Source organism: Artemia franciscana, chromosome 4 (assembly GCF_032884065.1).
Source record: "Artemia franciscana chromosome 4, ASM3288406v1, whole genome shotgun sequence".
NCBI lineage: Eukaryota > Metazoa > Arthropoda > Branchiopoda > Anostraca > Artemiidae > Artemia > Artemia franciscana.
Genome location: NC_088866.1, coordinates 31,557,949 through 31,574,508, shown reverse-complemented (window position 1 = coordinate 31,574,508; position 16,560 = coordinate 31,557,949). Strand labels below are relative to the sequence as shown.

The 16,560-nt window shown below is 34.6% G+C and overlaps 1 protein-coding gene across 2 annotated transcripts in view; it reads right to left on the bottom strand.

Annotated features, from left to right (window-relative positions):
* Nucleotides 1-16,560, bottom strand: part of LOC136026297 (nipped-B-like protein B) — a 173,710-nt gene that overhangs the window by 52,102 nt on the left and 105,048 nt on the right. For both annotated transcript variants that reach the window (XM_065702710.1, XM_065702711.1), the window contains exons 21-22: nucleotides 14,217-14,371; nucleotides 10,717-10,914 (exon numbers count right to left, since the gene is read on the bottom strand). In XM_065702710.1, coding sequence (XP_065558782.1) covers nucleotides 10,717-10,914; nucleotides 14,217-14,371 — 353 coding nt within the window. The remainder of the gene's footprint in view (nucleotides 1-10,716; nucleotides 10,915-14,216; nucleotides 14,372-16,560) is intronic.

Sequence of the window (16,560 nt, the reverse complement as noted above, 5' to 3'; positions counted from 1 at the left end):
ACTTAATAATAAATGTCATAAGAAACCTTGTTTTTACTCCCGCATAGCTTCTGTCTCTCTCAAATTTCCAATCGAACAACCCACTTAAAGTTGAATTATTTCTAGGAAAGAACATTTCTTTGGAAATGATACCACATGTAATCTTCATGTGAAGCAAATTTCTCGTTTTAAGAGTTCTTTGTTATGGTCAAAATTCTATTCAAAATGGGAAAAGCTTCAACGTTTGTTGGTCCACTTATCTGTATTGTAAAAATTCAGGGAAGAAAACCATAACAAAAGTCCAATGGAAACACGCAAAATAGTCCAAAGAGTATGGGTTGCTTATAAGAGTAATAACTAGTGCTAGTGTAGGAAAAAAAGACAACAACGTTATCTAGTGTCGGGCAATACTTGGCATTTTTCAAGCTTTGTAATCGTTTTTCTATCAGAAACTGAGATCACACACTTATTACTGCAGTAATTTAACAAACTACAAAATTAAATTAATTATTCTTGTTATTACATTGAAAAAAAAAAAAAACTCCAAATGTCGCCAAACGGGAAATGCCATCGAAAGTTTTTTTTTTCTTTTTTTTACTCTTGCAAGTTACCAATGTTCTTTGAAATAGTCCTCAGTATAAAAGAAAGGAAAACAACCATTGGTCAAGATTTTCAATCATCTAAGGTATCTAAATATTTTGTATCTCCACTTATCTTAATTGTAGATAACCTAGAAAAAAAAAGTTCAAAGCAAACTAACAAAATAGTTCACGAACGCGACTGATCAAAAACGTGAAGAATACTGGAAAACACTATTGATCAGGATTCTGACTAATTTTTGGGGGCATACTAATTTTTAGTAACATGGGGGCAATATTTTACCCTGGTTATAGACCAATGTGCATCAACATGTACGGTAAAACCTTTTTCAATATAATAAATTAAAGTAATATAAATATAAATATATATATATATATATATATATATATATATATATATATATATATATATATATATATATATATATATATATATATATATATATATATATATATATATATATATATATATATATATATATATATAATATATATATATATATATATATATATATATATATATATATATATATATATATATATATATATATCAGATAATATTATTCATTAGGTACCACCTTTTAAGCTTCCTTCAAGTGTATATACGTAAAATTTTGAATAATAAAATTTAAATATTACGAGGGGAGTTTTAGATATGCCTAGGTAGGATATGCTCCGAAATCGGTTGGGAACCACTGTTCTAGTTGAATAGTGCAGGCGGATTTCTGGTCGTTCAAAATTTGAACCTCGCCTTAGTAGATCATGAAATAGAAACTAACACAATTATTTATTTATAAAATGGAAACATGATAAGCCCTTTGCCTTGTCGAATAATATTACGCTATGAAAAAATTTTCCAATACTAATATAATTCTCATAATTATTAACTAAACAAGTAACATTAAATGGAACAAGACCCTAAATGAAATCTCCTGAATAAGTTCAAGTTAATTGCGGACTATTGCTTGCAGTAGCGCAATAGTCCACGCAACAGCTAACCTATTAAACCTAAATATTTAATCAAATTTATTATAAAAATGAAAATAACTGAATTAAAATAATAATGGATAAATAAAAATAGAAAGGAAAAAATACATTAACAAATCCAGTCTCCATCAGTCATCAGTATAAAACTCCCCCTACTCTACCCTGCCCCTCTAAACCCCCCTCCCCCTACACACTGTATATATACTACGAAATGACTGAATGAACTGATATAGGCCAAAAAAAAATATAGCGAATTAACTGAAAAAATTTTCTACTTTTTTTTTCTTTTTTTTTACAACTTGTATTCATCAGAAGATTAAGCTCAATTTGGAAAGTTGAAGAGAAAAAAAAAATTCGGATTGAAGATTTTCAAAGAACTTTCGAATATAATAATAAATTTAATTTGATAGCATATATAAGCAAAGAAAGGTAGCGATTTGTTCTGATCTAACCAGATAGTAGCATTTGCTTTCTGCTAGAAAAGCCAGAAAGGAAATATGGTGATTTTGTTCGACATTTTTCAAATTCCTCTAAGGATTCGTCAAACACATGTATATTTTGGATAGGGGGGGGGGGGCTAAAAACCACAAAAATACAAGCAAACTATAATGAAAGGAAAATTTTCGCAAAATTCCAGATTTATCTTAACCTTGAGCTTCAATTGTTAATTAAATATAATTAATTATTAATTGTAATTGCTAAAAAAAACAATCATTAATATATTTATTAATCAGTTAATATGCATTAATATTAACGATAATTGACACTGATTTCATCGGAGCAACTCTCGATCATTATTTTCTAGCAGTAACATAGAAAATTGAATAAAGAAGAAGGACAGAAACGAGAAAAATTTTTGTTGTGATTTCCAAGTGATTTTAGATTTCTAACCCACTCCTGACGCCACATTAATAGCGAGAGTTGACTGTAGATTTTGGATTTACTTCCCTAGATTTGAAAAATACTATTTTTAGTATTCTTATTTAAAAAATCAGCCCCCAACCCCCTCCCCCAATGCATTTGAAAAATATATGTTCTAATTCTCATAAAAGAAATACAAAAGAAAATCCTTGCCCCCCCCCCCACTAAAAAAAAAATCCTGACCAGACCATCTAACCATACAGTGATGTGGTTTCTGTTCGTTTAAAGCTTGAAACTCACCGTTGCTGGAACTGGAAGATACTTAACTCCTTTTTTATTCAATTTTCAAATAGGATAAGCTCTTTGCTAATCAAGTTCTTGGCGCAACTTTCAAATATGATTACAAATAGAAGTTAATAGAATATATGAACATAAAAAAGTGGCAAGACTTTTAAGTGGATCTAAGTGATGAAACTTTTACTGTCCTGATACTTCCCTAACTTTCTAAATAAAAAGGTTTAAGCTAACTCAACTCTTTTTTTTTCATCACCATAGAAGTTGACTTTAACGAAAAGAAACAAATATGAATTATAATGATGGATGAGACAGAGTGTAGTTACTTGGCCGCAGTGTATTTTAACGGAAAACATGAAACGAACATCGCAACACAGTGGGAGAACTTATTGCTAAGTTCTGTAACACTAAAATCGGTTCAAGACGTGAGGCCGCCGGTGAAGACATAATATGTACGAATCTTTCAGCGCTTACACAGAGTCACAGAAAAAGTATAAGATATTTATTAAATGCCAATCATAATGTGTTTCGCAATTGCAAGCATCCCCGATTGGTCCAAAGCGATAATGGCTAAGAATTGGAATCTATTTAAGCATCCATGTAAACGGGGCTTAAATCAAGTGTGAGGGGTGTATCTGCAAAACAAATAAACAATTTCTATACAGGTAGTACAGGTTAGATATAGAGTGTATATAGATATAGCTTAGCATATGTAATATAGGTCAGTTTCTAATCTGACTCACATGGACTGATATAAACCTGTAAATGTGGTTTAGCCAAAGTCGACGAGGATGGAATTCTCTCTGCCATAACTTCTCTTTCTCAATATTCGTCTTATAGGTCCATTAATGTTTCAAAACATTTTTGAGTTATTGATCATATTCGACAACAATGTGTCATGCCTCCTTTTCATTTTGAGTTTCAACTGCGTCTCGGGGCTATTACCTCTCCTACTATTTATAATAACGCGACCCTAAGAGCCCAAGGGGATTTATCGCCTTGCTGTATATTGAACGCTGTTAGTGTGTCTGTTTTATGCTATGCAGATGACGTTCTTAACCCAAGTAGGGTCGTCTTTAGTTTGGAAAAAAAGGTTTAGGGAGATTGCTAAAAATTATGAGATTGGTCTTTATTTAAATGCGGCTAAGTCTCAAGTGCTATTATTTAATTTTAACCGTTCTGAAACCCCTGAAAGAGTAAATCTGGGTGATTCTGATGCTGTACCACTGCAAGAGCTTGTGTACCTTGGTTTACTTATTGGTACATCCCTAAAGTCAACTCGGCAATTATTTATTGCCCGAACTGAATATAAGATTCGTAATGCGTATGCTGGTGCAATTGGGTCACAGCTGGATCCTGGTAAATGCCACCTTGCGGAAGTATATAATGCTGTTTCTCTCCCTCGTGTCCTATACCTGGTTTCTTTCTAGGACAGTTTTAACCAATCAGATAAAATAGAAATCGGGAAAGCTAATTTCAAATATTTAAATATCCTTATTCGGGTTCCTCTTTAGACTAGGAATGGTCGAGTGCGGGAGAGATACAGCTTACCGGATCTTCTTGATACTGCAAATAGGCTTTTTTCCAAGCTTACAGCTTATCCGTCAAACCACCCTTAGAAAGATTTTTAATTTAAAACTAGTTTCCTTTCATTTTTTTGCTGGATTATTATCATTTTTATTTTGTATTTACTTGTATATTTCATTTAAAGAGGTTTACCACCCTTGGAATGGCTTACTTTTTCGACTTGTTTGGCTTGTTTGAGTTTTATTTCCTCCTGTTTTGTATGTGCTTTTTTCATTTTTCTTTCTTTTTATTATACTCCATTGTCATACCTTGTATTTTTGATGAGTTAAAATAAATTCATTAGTTAATAGTGCCAGAAAGATCACTTCTAATAAATCTTGTGACCCGGAAACTTTTTGATGCTTCGACAAAACAGATAATCCAATCAGGTTCTATACGGTGGGGCTACTCGAGTCTGTTTGAATGTTGAATTTGAAAAGATTAGAATTCCTTTTCTGAAAATAAAATGGCCGCCTTACATACACACGTCCCAAAAGCGGAATCAATTAAATTAAGGAGCTTTGTTTTACTGCCCTAATGTAGGACACTGACCTTTCCGATCCTGTGTCAGAACTATGTAAGAACTGTGTTGGATCTTTTTGTATTTTAGTGACGCCAATTTCTAACGTGGATTGAGAGATTTAGTCGGTAAAATAGACATTTTTTAGTACCGATTACCTTAAAATAACAAGAGCATCATAACAAAAGAGTTTTTTGTCCTTTTGGATCCATCTTAGCTCTATTCATATCTGAAAACCATGATTTTCTAAGATTTGTCTTTTAGTTGTGTCGAAACTAATAAGCTTTAAGGGCAGTATCACATTTCCGTCAGTGTTGTCATGTACAGCCTTGCAAACAAATAAACAAAACTAATTAATCAAATTTGACTATGGTTTACGTCATTAAAAATTCAAATATTAGCAATCTATTACCTCTTCAAAGACATATACATATATACCTCTTCAAAGAAAAACTAAATCTTCTTAAGTTTTTTGGAGACAAATATTTTCAGCGTATTTTTTGCTAATGTTTCACCGATACTTCCAAGATGTGCACAGATGCATGTGAAGTCTTTTTTTGTTGGAAATTGAATGCCCAATTTTTTTGAAACTCTAGAAGATCAGATTCAACCCAGTCAACCAATTGAAACATAAAATGAAATATCAGACGAAAATTTAGATTACGAATAAGCAATAAAATATCTGTAACAATAACAATTTTTTTAAATACTGATTTTTAAAATTAAGTGTCAACAGGCATACGGAATATTAAAATTGAGCATGATAAAACCTATCAAAAGGCTTTTCGTTTTTTGAATAATCTAATATGCGCAGATTGGGTCGTCTAAATAGAGGGGATGTCAATCCAAAAAGCATAAGAGGAGTGAGGACTTTTTCTGGTAAAAGCTAGAGGGCTGATGAAATGGAAATGTGTTAAGAAAACGGTTCTTATTTCATAATATGAAGAATTATTTTTGTTACAGCAATTTAACTGCGATTCCACTATACTTTACGCCCCCAATTTAAAAATATATAGTCCAAAAATTCCTCATGTGTTTTCCGTTTCTTGATGTCGTCAGCGTTGATTCAATTTACGGGTACAAGGGTTGAAGCAAGAGTGACGCATGACAAATGCATGGGAATAGCTAAAATTTGAGCTATATATTTGCACATTAGGTGGTGAAGGGGTTGGGATAACGCATAGTGGAGCCACTTTGAAATTTGTTAACTACAGTATTTCTTTATATTATGAACTTCACTTTCGAAATTTGTTCTACATTATTTCAACATATTATGAACTAAGATTTTCTCTTTTTTTTTGCTTTTTTCTGAACAGCCAAAATTCTAGAATTATACCTTTTTTCAATGAAAATAAAAAAAAGTATGTTTCAAAAATGGGAAGGGGGGGGGGTGTATTCGACTTTTTTTTTTTCTTGTGGGTATGCGCTACCTAACGTTCTTCTAATACGTTTCTCTTACGCTATTTCCTAATGAAATATGCCAAAGTAAGATAAAATTATAAAACTTTAGAAACAAATTCGGGCTATCTATTTACGCACTATGGGGGCGAGGGGTTAAATATAATTGGTCTGCATGCCTAATGTGTCAGACACAATTATTCTGCATACTATGTACTAAGAACTGTTTTCTAACTTCACACTGTCCAAGTACTTTACCCCTCACCCCCTATTGTGAAAACATATAGCCGAAATTATATATTTTCCATCTATTCTATCACTTCTTTTTGTCTTGTCTCACGCTAAGCTGAAAGAAACTAAAGAAAAACTCGGTTTTTTAATGCATTAATGAATGAACAACTTGAGGCCCATGTAGTTCTCAAGTACGGTACCTATACACCATATGGTGCTTGTATATACTAAAAGTACCGTGTGGTGCTATCAAACGTTTTTATTTCTGCCTCAATTTGAATAAAGCTGAAAGTCAGGTCAAAAATTTGGTAGGATGAGCAATGTTAGTCCCTCCTTAAAAGGGTTGTGAGTGTGAGTCGGTATTTTCTTAAAGTATCAAAAATTTGAAGAGCTTTATGCAGTATACAATCACTTAACAGCAACAAACGGAATATTATGCTAAAATATTTGGGAGTCAGGACTAGCTCCCCTGAATTTAAGTACTGGGGATAATGTATTTAGGACCTATTTAATAGCAATTGTTCATAACAATTTTCTGTTAGCTTGCGAAAACATAACTGATGACTAAACAAATTTTATTAGCAATTCGCAGATGGTCAGTAATTGGGCAATTTCTTTTTTCTTTTTTTTTAAGATTTAGAACGACAATTCAAACTTGAAAACAAACTCAAAGATTCAGTTCAAAACAGTAGTGTCCACAGATATATCTTAGATAAAGAAATTTATAGGTTTCATTATTAATTTTCTATTTTTTTTTTTTAATTTCAAACTCAAGATCCGTCAACATTTGTCAGTAATAATTTCCTGTCCGCTTGAGGAGACTCAATTGTTAATGAAATAGCTATTAATAACTCCTGTTATAATGGATAAAAGAGAACTTTGATGTACCAACACAGTCCTAGAGAATAGAAATGAACAAGAGAATAGAGGGAATGAGGAGAGGGGGAGCCAGCTTAAACAGATATTTGACTTTATTCCTTTGGGAAGAGAAAATATTTTGCTGTTCATGATGTACTTGATGTCCCTTTGAACAATATTTCTTTCAGTTTTTGATACATTTTTGGATTGATTTATAATCCAAATTGATACACAACCCACATGATCCCTCCAGAAGAGATAAAAGAGTGTGAAAAAAAACTAATTAAATCAACTGGAAGTACCTAATCTCTTAAAAACCCAGGACGTCTATAATGTAGAAACGTCAAATATGTCTTTGTCGAACTGAAATATATAACTGACAACAGAAGTTATTAGGATTCTCGTCCTGAAGCGAAAGAGAATCATCCGAACAAATGAAAGAGTTCTGTTCTTTTAGGTGTTAGCCGACGCCAAGAAAGGAGAAAAATAATATCCTTCATGACTATTAATACAAAATATTGATTCATAACGCAGCATGTTGCACTTATGTTTAAAAATAAAACAGTTATTACAAAGAAAACTTATAAGAGGGATAAGTCCTTCAAAAAGAGATTCAAGTGACCCCCCCCCAAAAAAAAAATCAAAAATGGGAATTATTTTCGAGCTAGCTTAATATTGCTAACAGGGCAGAAGTCAAGATAGAAAAAAAGAAAACGGGCAATGCTTTTCGACCTCCTGTGCCATGAAGGAGGCAAAAATATATTTTTCGAATTCTAGGGGGGAGTCAGCGAAGATACCCAAAACAAGTTATTTTCAAATGAACATATTTATCAGAAGGCAATGGTCTTATTAAAAGCTCATAATCAAAAACTATGAATTCTTGACATTTTTGAATTAGGAAGGTAATCCAAGAGTCGATCCGCCTTATTCCTCATTGGAGAAGTTACATAGATGGCATGAAACGCTTAATCAAATAGTCAGTGATAATTTAAGTAAAGAGCGACTCGAGCCAATAGTTACCGAGACTCTATCAAGGAACTTTGATAACACTATTTTCAACAGGGTCTGTTTTATTAATAGGAAAAATTAGCTTCTAAATATAGGAGCATAGTGAAAATGTTGAACTTGCATAAAGAAACTTCTTACTTCATAATTAACTAACTTTTATTTTACTGTTTAAACCAAATACACCTAGATGAACCTTTGTTCTCGAAGCATTGTTATTCAAAAGTTGAACTTTAGCACAAAGAGTGAAAGCTTGAGAGAGTGAAATCCCCATTCACAACCAAATTAACCTCCGTTTGACTTTAATATGAACAGATATCAAATAAACATGAACAGTTTTTTTTTCAAATGAAGATAAAGAGTGACATTGAAACTTAAAACAAACAAAAACTATCTTTAACACGAGGATCGGGTATCACCCCCACCTCACCCACTCATTTTTAGAAAGAAATATCGTTAATGAAAAATATTAGCTTGTAAATACAGAGCCATTGCGAAAACATTGAAATTCCATAAACAAACTTTCTTATTTTAATAACAAGCTTATATTTTATTGTGAGTTCCGACATGATGGTGCAGGCCCATCAGTGGGATGTAGCAATATTTTGGCGGGTCATGGGTTGGATGTACACCCTTTGACTGACTATACTGTAGAGCCTTAACTAAAAAACGAAAAAAAAACCTTTTCATGTCGATGATGCGAAACTCGTATGTGTTTAAATAGCAAAAATATACACATCATGATATTGCAATAACGTCATGCTTTGTATAATAAATGTTTTATACAAACAATATTTTTCAGTAGCGCAAAATATGCCTAGAAAAAAACACACTAAGTCAATGTCCAAGTTTCTTCAGGTGAATGCACGGTAAGAATTTTAATATCAAAATGTAAGAATCACGAGCGAGGCATCCGGATTTTGGAAATGCCTAGATGGGGCATTACCCCGAAATGGGTTGGGAACCACTGGTATAAACCAAATACACATACAGGGACCTTTGTTATCGAAGCACTATTGTACAAAAGTTGAACATTAGGAGAGAGTGGGAGTTTGAAAAGAGAAACCCTTCTGCCCCCCCCCACGAAGTCACATTACCTTGTATTTGGTCATAAAACGAAACGGTTTCAAATATAACAAAAACTCAAATGAAATTGTTGTAATAAACCTTTTTTTTTTGACGAAACAGATGCAATAAATAGTTTGTTTTTTTCAAATGAAAATAAAGAGCGACATTAAAATTAAAAAAAAAAAAAATATCTTACATGTGAGGCGCAACCACTCATATCTAAGCTAAGTGTGTCTTTTTTGTATGCTGCGAGAATGAATTTACACTAGAGAAATGAGAGAATATGTTAAAACAAATAACCCTTTTTTTGTATTTCAGTTGTATTTATTTTCATTTGCTTTGAATGACTCAATTTTCAGTGCAAATTTTTGAGTGTTTTGGAGGGATTTTTACCCAAATTTGGATCTTTTTCTTCTTCAAAGTCAAGACAGATAACGCACAGACCGGTCTTAACAGAATTGGGCCTCATATGATAGTAAAGGGCCGACCTAGGATGACAAGAGACTTTCTCAAGTAATGTGACTTTCTCAAGTAACTTTCTATGTGAATTCTGAAAAGTTTATTAATCTAGCATAAAAACTTTCTGAGCTCAGAAATAGTCACGGTTCTATGGGAAAATAAAGGAAAAGGCAGAATTTCAAAGCCTTTCTTAATCATCAATGTCAAAGTGAAGGATGGTAAGCAGATATGATTTTCTGAGTATTCTTGTTTAGATGCATATTAAAATCCTTTAAGTCTACCTTTAAATTTCATTTCTTTTTTTAAAGAAGGTATTAATTTGTAGTTTTTACAAATGTTTTTACAAATTTTACAATTTGTAGGTTATTTATGGTGCTCTACAGCTCTTTGTCCGGCTAATGCTCTTCTTCAAAATTGTGACAGATAATGCACAGACACATCTTAACGGAATCGGACCTTTTAAAATAGCAAAAGGCCGAGGAATGAAAACATGAGAGGAGAATAAAAGAAATAAATACAAATTCGACTTAATTGTAAGAGAAGCTACTCTTCTCTGCTTTAATATAAATAGTTACCTTTTTTTCAGAATAACAGATTTCAAAGCAGAATCAAGGAAATACAATTAAATCCAACTAAATTGTGAAGTCATCATTAAGAAGCCGTTATCAATTCAGTTATTCTTTTTCTCAGTTCACTCCATCAGTTAATTCCGTCTTCACTCTCTCAGTTAACTAAATTTCAATTTCCGAGAATTCCAACTCTGTCGCAACAAGAATGACTTCAATCTCTGTTCAGAGTAAGAGGCGCTAACTGAAAACCCATAAAATAGAAATAAGTCCGGCTGAACTATAAAGAGAAGACATCCTTCTCTGCTTTAACCAAAAGACTTACCTGTCTTTTAAGAATAAGAGGTGCCAACGGAGAATCAAGGAAATACAAATAAATTCGACTGAACTGCGATGTCATCATCACATCAGCATGCCGAAGACAAACTGTCCCAAAAGCCTGAAGTGTATAAAGTTGAACATCAGCATCCTCCAGCGACAGAAAAAACATCAGCTTTTCTAATACTTCATCCTTGATCTCCGGCTGCAATAACAGACGTTTTCCAATGCAATTACAACATTGACGGAATTTGTGAAAATTCATGTTTAACTCTTAAAAATGAATTTACTTGGTTTGAAAATATAAGGTACCACCAGTGGCGTCAATTAGGGGGAGGGGCAGATTTTTACTATGTGAGGTATTGAAGAATATCTTTTGAGGGTATTTTCATTGAAAATTAACTTTTTTTTTGTATTTTCACAGGAAAACTAAAAAGAGACAAATTTGTCCCTCTCCTAAATACTGAAAATGCACCCCCTTCCCAAGAAAAAGTTCGAAGTTAATTACACTGGATACACTGCATAATTTCAGCTTATGTATGAAAAAAAAATAGTTGCATTAGTTTTTATCCAAGCAATTTCTTCAGATATTATCGTTTCTTATTCGCCTCCAAGAACCCGAACAATCGTTTTGTATGTTTGATTCAAAATAAGCTCTAATCTTGATGTTTGGATAATTCAAGGTAAACATATTGCTAGGTAATTCTTAATCAGTCACTCAGACTAGACTGCCGGCTCGTAATTATTCACAACCTGTAACAGGGTCCTATACAGGATGAGGGATACTGGGTTCGATCGTCCCGTCCCCCGAAAAAAATTCGACTTGTAAAAATATAATTACAAAATCCTTAAGCTCCATTGGATAAGACATCCAAATACATGATAGAAAACCAAAAGCCGACATCCACTTTCACGGAAATCTTAGAAAGACCATTTAACTTCTCGAATTTCTTTTCACAGATAAGTAAAGGCAGCAACTAAAAATGTTCTAGAATACCTGCCAGGAAAACGCAAAATTTCAGCTCAAAGGAGTTATTATTAGAGCAATTTGGTCGATTTTGGAACTTCATGTGGTGTCACCCGCTTTGAATGACTAGCTAACCGACAAAAAGGACGTTAAGTTTCACTGTCTTTTCAGTCAAATTACAAATTCGATAATGACAAGGCTCCGGGAAAATCGTCTTTGTAACAGTCAGCCGACGCAAAAGCTCGACAAATGATCAATGAGGTCTTTATCACCTTAACTAATTTAAACAATCAGATTCCCTTTTCACTACCCTTGGTAATTCAACAATTCAGCTGAGAAATTGTGGATGGAGGTGAATAAATCTGCGGCCAACTTTCCGAGAAAAATAATTGGCTTATCTTTGATCTATATTTTCGAAGCTCTCTTTATCTTTAGTAAATTAATCTTTATGTACTATTTGCCATACGACAGCTAATTAGATTGAGGGTCTTCGGATACGGGAACCTTTCCACAGATCCCGTCTGCAAATTTTATTATGAAAATTATATTTCCAAAAGGAGTGAATATTATGTTAATGCATCAAAAGTACAAAGATTATATTTGACAATATTTTTGCTGATTAAATTAATGAAAGGTCTTTAGAAATGAGAATCTTGGTCTTTCATTGCAAATAATTACAAAGTGAATTTCGAGCTTGTACTTAGCTACTGAGACAAACTGGAAAACTTGGAAAACGCTGAAGCGTTTTCCAAGATTTCAAGTCCCCCCCCCTCCCAGTGACAGTGGATCCGGTCGAGATTCAAAATAAGAGATCTGAGTTACGAAGTCCTTCTAAATATAAAATTTCGTAAAGACCCGATCATTTCTTCGTAAGTTATGTATTTCTTTATGTTTTAGAATTAGCCCCCCCCCCAACTCCTCCAAAGAGAGCGGATCCGTTGCGGTTATGTCAATCACGTATCAAGAACTTGTGCTTAATTTTCCCACCAAGTTTCATCCCGATCCCTCCACTCCAAGCGTTTTCCAAAATTTTAGCCCCCCCCCCAACTCCACCCAATTTCACCGGATCCAATCGGGATTTAAAATAAGAGCTCTGAGAGAAGATTTCCTTCTAATCATCAAATTTCATTAAGATCTGATTACTCCTTAGTAAGTTAAAAATACCTCATTTTTTCAATTTTTCAGAAATAACCCTTCCCCCAACTCCCCCAAAGAGATCGGATCCGTTCCGGTTTAGTCAATCACATATCTAGGACTTGTGATTATTTTTCCCACCAAGTTTCATCCCGATCTCTAGGATCACTAAGTGTATTCCAAGATTTAAGGCTCTCCCCCCTAACTCCCCCGATGTCACCGGATACGGTCGGGATTTAAAATAAGAGCTCTGAGACACTATATCCTTCGAAACATCAAATTTCAATAAGATCCGATCGCTCCTTCATAAGTTAATAATACCTCATTTTTTGGAATTGACCCTCCCCCCAACTCCCCCAAAGAGAGCGTATCCGTTTCAGTTATATCAATCACGTATCTAGGACTTGTGCTTATTTTTCCCACCAAGTTTCATCCCGATCCTTCCACTCGAGGCGTTTTCCAAGATTTTAGGTTCTCCACCCCAACTCCCCCCCAATGTCACCTGATCCGGTCGGGATTTACAATAAGAGCTCTGAGACGATATCCTTCCCAACATGAAATTTCATTGAGATCCGATCACACGTTCGTAAGTTAAAAATGCCTCCTTTTTTCTAGTTTTTCCGATTTAACCGTCCCCCCAGTCCCCTCCCCAGATGGTAGAATCGGGGAAACGACAATTTCTAATTTAATCTGGTCTGGTTCCTGATACGCCTGCCAAATCTCATCGTCCTAGCTTACCTGGAAGTGCCTAAAATAGCAAAACTTGGACAGACAGACCGACAGAATTTGCGATCGCTAATGTCACTTGGTTAATACCAAGTCCCATAAAAACGTAATCTTAGCAGTTTACATTCAATACCCTTCTTTTGACCCACGTAAAAACAGAAAAGGAAGAAAACAATAAATAAAATGGGTACAATAAAATAGATAAAATCAATCAAACAAAGTCAATGTTAAATTTGTGTTTCAATCTGTGTAGTGCGGGTACCGATCTCTTGATTTTCTGCCTTCGGCCGAGAGTGCAATACATAATTGGGGACGAATCATCCAAAGTTCTCCATGCTTCCACCCCCCCCCCCAAATTTCTCCAGGTATCCATTCGGGGGTGGGTCGCCCATGGCTAAGTTTACTGAGTCAAATCATTAAACCCCTTTCAAAAACGAATATACAACGACACCGGGACCGGAACTCGGTGCAGCAGCCCAGTAAGGCTGATTTCTGTTCGAAATCTGTATTTCACTATGTCCTTAGGGTTTCAGGTCTAGCGCACCAACCACTTGGCTAGGACGGCTGAATATAAATAGGATGATATAATAATATAAAAAGGAATATATATATATATATATGAAAACGGAAAATGAGGAAAAAGAATAGTAAACAAAAATTAAATAACGAAATATACTTACAGTAAGATCTCCTCTGACTTCTGGTTTGGTCAAGTCGAAGTGTTGAACAATGAGTCCAATAATAAACAAGGCACGGCGAAAGGAAGGTTTTTGGCTGATAAGCGATTGATCATCGATCCGAGACTCGTAGAAAGCCTTGAAATCATTCAGTTTGGCTGTTAAAAAAGAGTTGAAAAGTTTTAAGTAAATATCCAATTATTCAGTATTTTTTTTTTAATCTGTTCGCCTACCAACCCGATTACAAAAAGCTATTAAACAAATTTCAGTTTCTGTTTCTGTATTCTGGCGTGCAATCCCGAGGCAGGGGTTAAACTTGCTTCCCAAAAAATGTGATTGGCTGTCCTCAGAGTGGCTAATTGAGGAGGGTGAAAAAAAAAACCTGAAAAAATTGTCACCATCGATATTGGCGAAAACAATATTAATGTTTTGATACTTCCTTGGAGGATTGCAAAACTTTGCCCAAGTGCACCGGGGGGGGGGGTATATTTGCAAGGCATAGATCCATCAGTGTTCTGGTGAAATGAAAACCTTGTTTGGAAGTTGTTTTTTTTTATATTGGTCGGTATGTTAAGTATAGGATTAACTGTAGCATTCAACAAAAACTGTCAGGTGCTTTGTCAAAATTGACGCTGTTCTTTTACAATAGATTGCTAGTGATCTAGAGAACTAAATCATTTTTGGGTATATTTCTGCATGGATATTTGTAGGGTTCATACCCAGTATAAACCCTGAAAAGCATAAATAGGATACTTGTTTTTAATTTAAACCAAGTTCGGCTGAGTCTCATGACTACTTCTGTAACTAGTTCTAATAACGAGTAATTTATAAACTATCAAAACTTTCTATCAACAATAGAAATCAGGTTGTGTTGTGATACGCAAAAGGCACAACCAGAATATTGGTTATTACTTCCCGCCAAGTTTCATTGAGATCAACCGTTCTGTTAGCCGTTCTGAAGACAAGAATTTGCCCCCTTTCCCCTCTCGAAAAGTTCTCATTAGGAAACTGTGATGACAGCATTGTTGCCCAACAACATCTATTAGGGCATGATAAGCCAAGTGTTTCAAACTAAAAATACCGTATTTGATGAATATGGTGAAATTTTAGGCCACATTCTGGCCTAGGCCTTTCTTTTATATTAAAGCCTATGTTTTACGTTTCTAGAAATCAAATTTGACTAGGTCAGTCATCAGTTGCAAGACAACTAGCAAAATTTCTTAAAAAATAATGAAAATAGAAATTTTTAATTGCAGGTAGTTTAGAAGGGTAGTCTTGCAGAGAACTATTCTCGTGTGTCAACAAAACAAGGATAGTCAGTCAAGATGCTTTTGTTTTTTTACCTCCCTCGCAATGATCTGATTAGGACCAAAACAGTTTTTTCATATAGACTTGCAAAATATCTAAACCACGAGGTGCGCCCTCTTGGTTTAGACATAACCTGGTATTAACCGACTTCCAAGAATCCAGTGAATTGACAATGCTAAACTCCGCACCAAAAACTTCATCCTTTACCCTTTTTTCGCTTATTTATTTCTAACAATATGGCTGAAATAATTTGTCCGCTCTGCAGTATTGCCAAGCCTTGACATTTGGGCTGTCGAAAGTGCAACCGAATTTTTACGGTGCAGTGTTGTCACGTGCTGCATTGAAAGCAGGAAGGCCCAAATCGAAAATTTGATTTGTTTTGACTGTTTGACTGTTTGACTGTTTTACCGATTTTCCAATCTGCCCGAATGCAAGCAGAAGAAGGGAAGTTACTTGTTGCAAGTGCCATCGTACCTGCCGGGAGTGGAGTCTCCCTTAAATTGCGGGCAATAGGTAGCGAGGACCTACGCTCCCCTTGCTTATCGGTGCTCAACATGGCACAGAGGTCTCTATATCTATATCTCAAACTTTCTCCAGTTAAACAGAAAGATGGACCTAACGTTGTTGTCGAAAATGACATGCGACTTACTTGACTTAGCACCATTACGCGGCACTAAACTCAAACTCCTTCAACTAGCATTCCCTGAAAGAGTAACTATTACAAAAAGAAGCCGCACAAAAAAAATCAGCAACATCAGGAATATTAGAGTTGCTAACTGAATATGATAGGACATTATCCCACTTCCAACTATCGTCATCACTCACCCATCTCAAATTCCACAGGTCCCCGAGGCCAACTTCTCTATCCTGCTAGGTGAAACTCGGGATCTCAAGAGCTCAGAGTCCGTTATAAACAGTATACCACGAGTGTTGAGAGAGAGAAGGATTTATTCATTAAACAGATAATGAACAAAAAAATGGTTACTACCTCCCATAAAAAGCAAAACTTGTCCGAAGGGGAAATAGCGAAAACAAAATA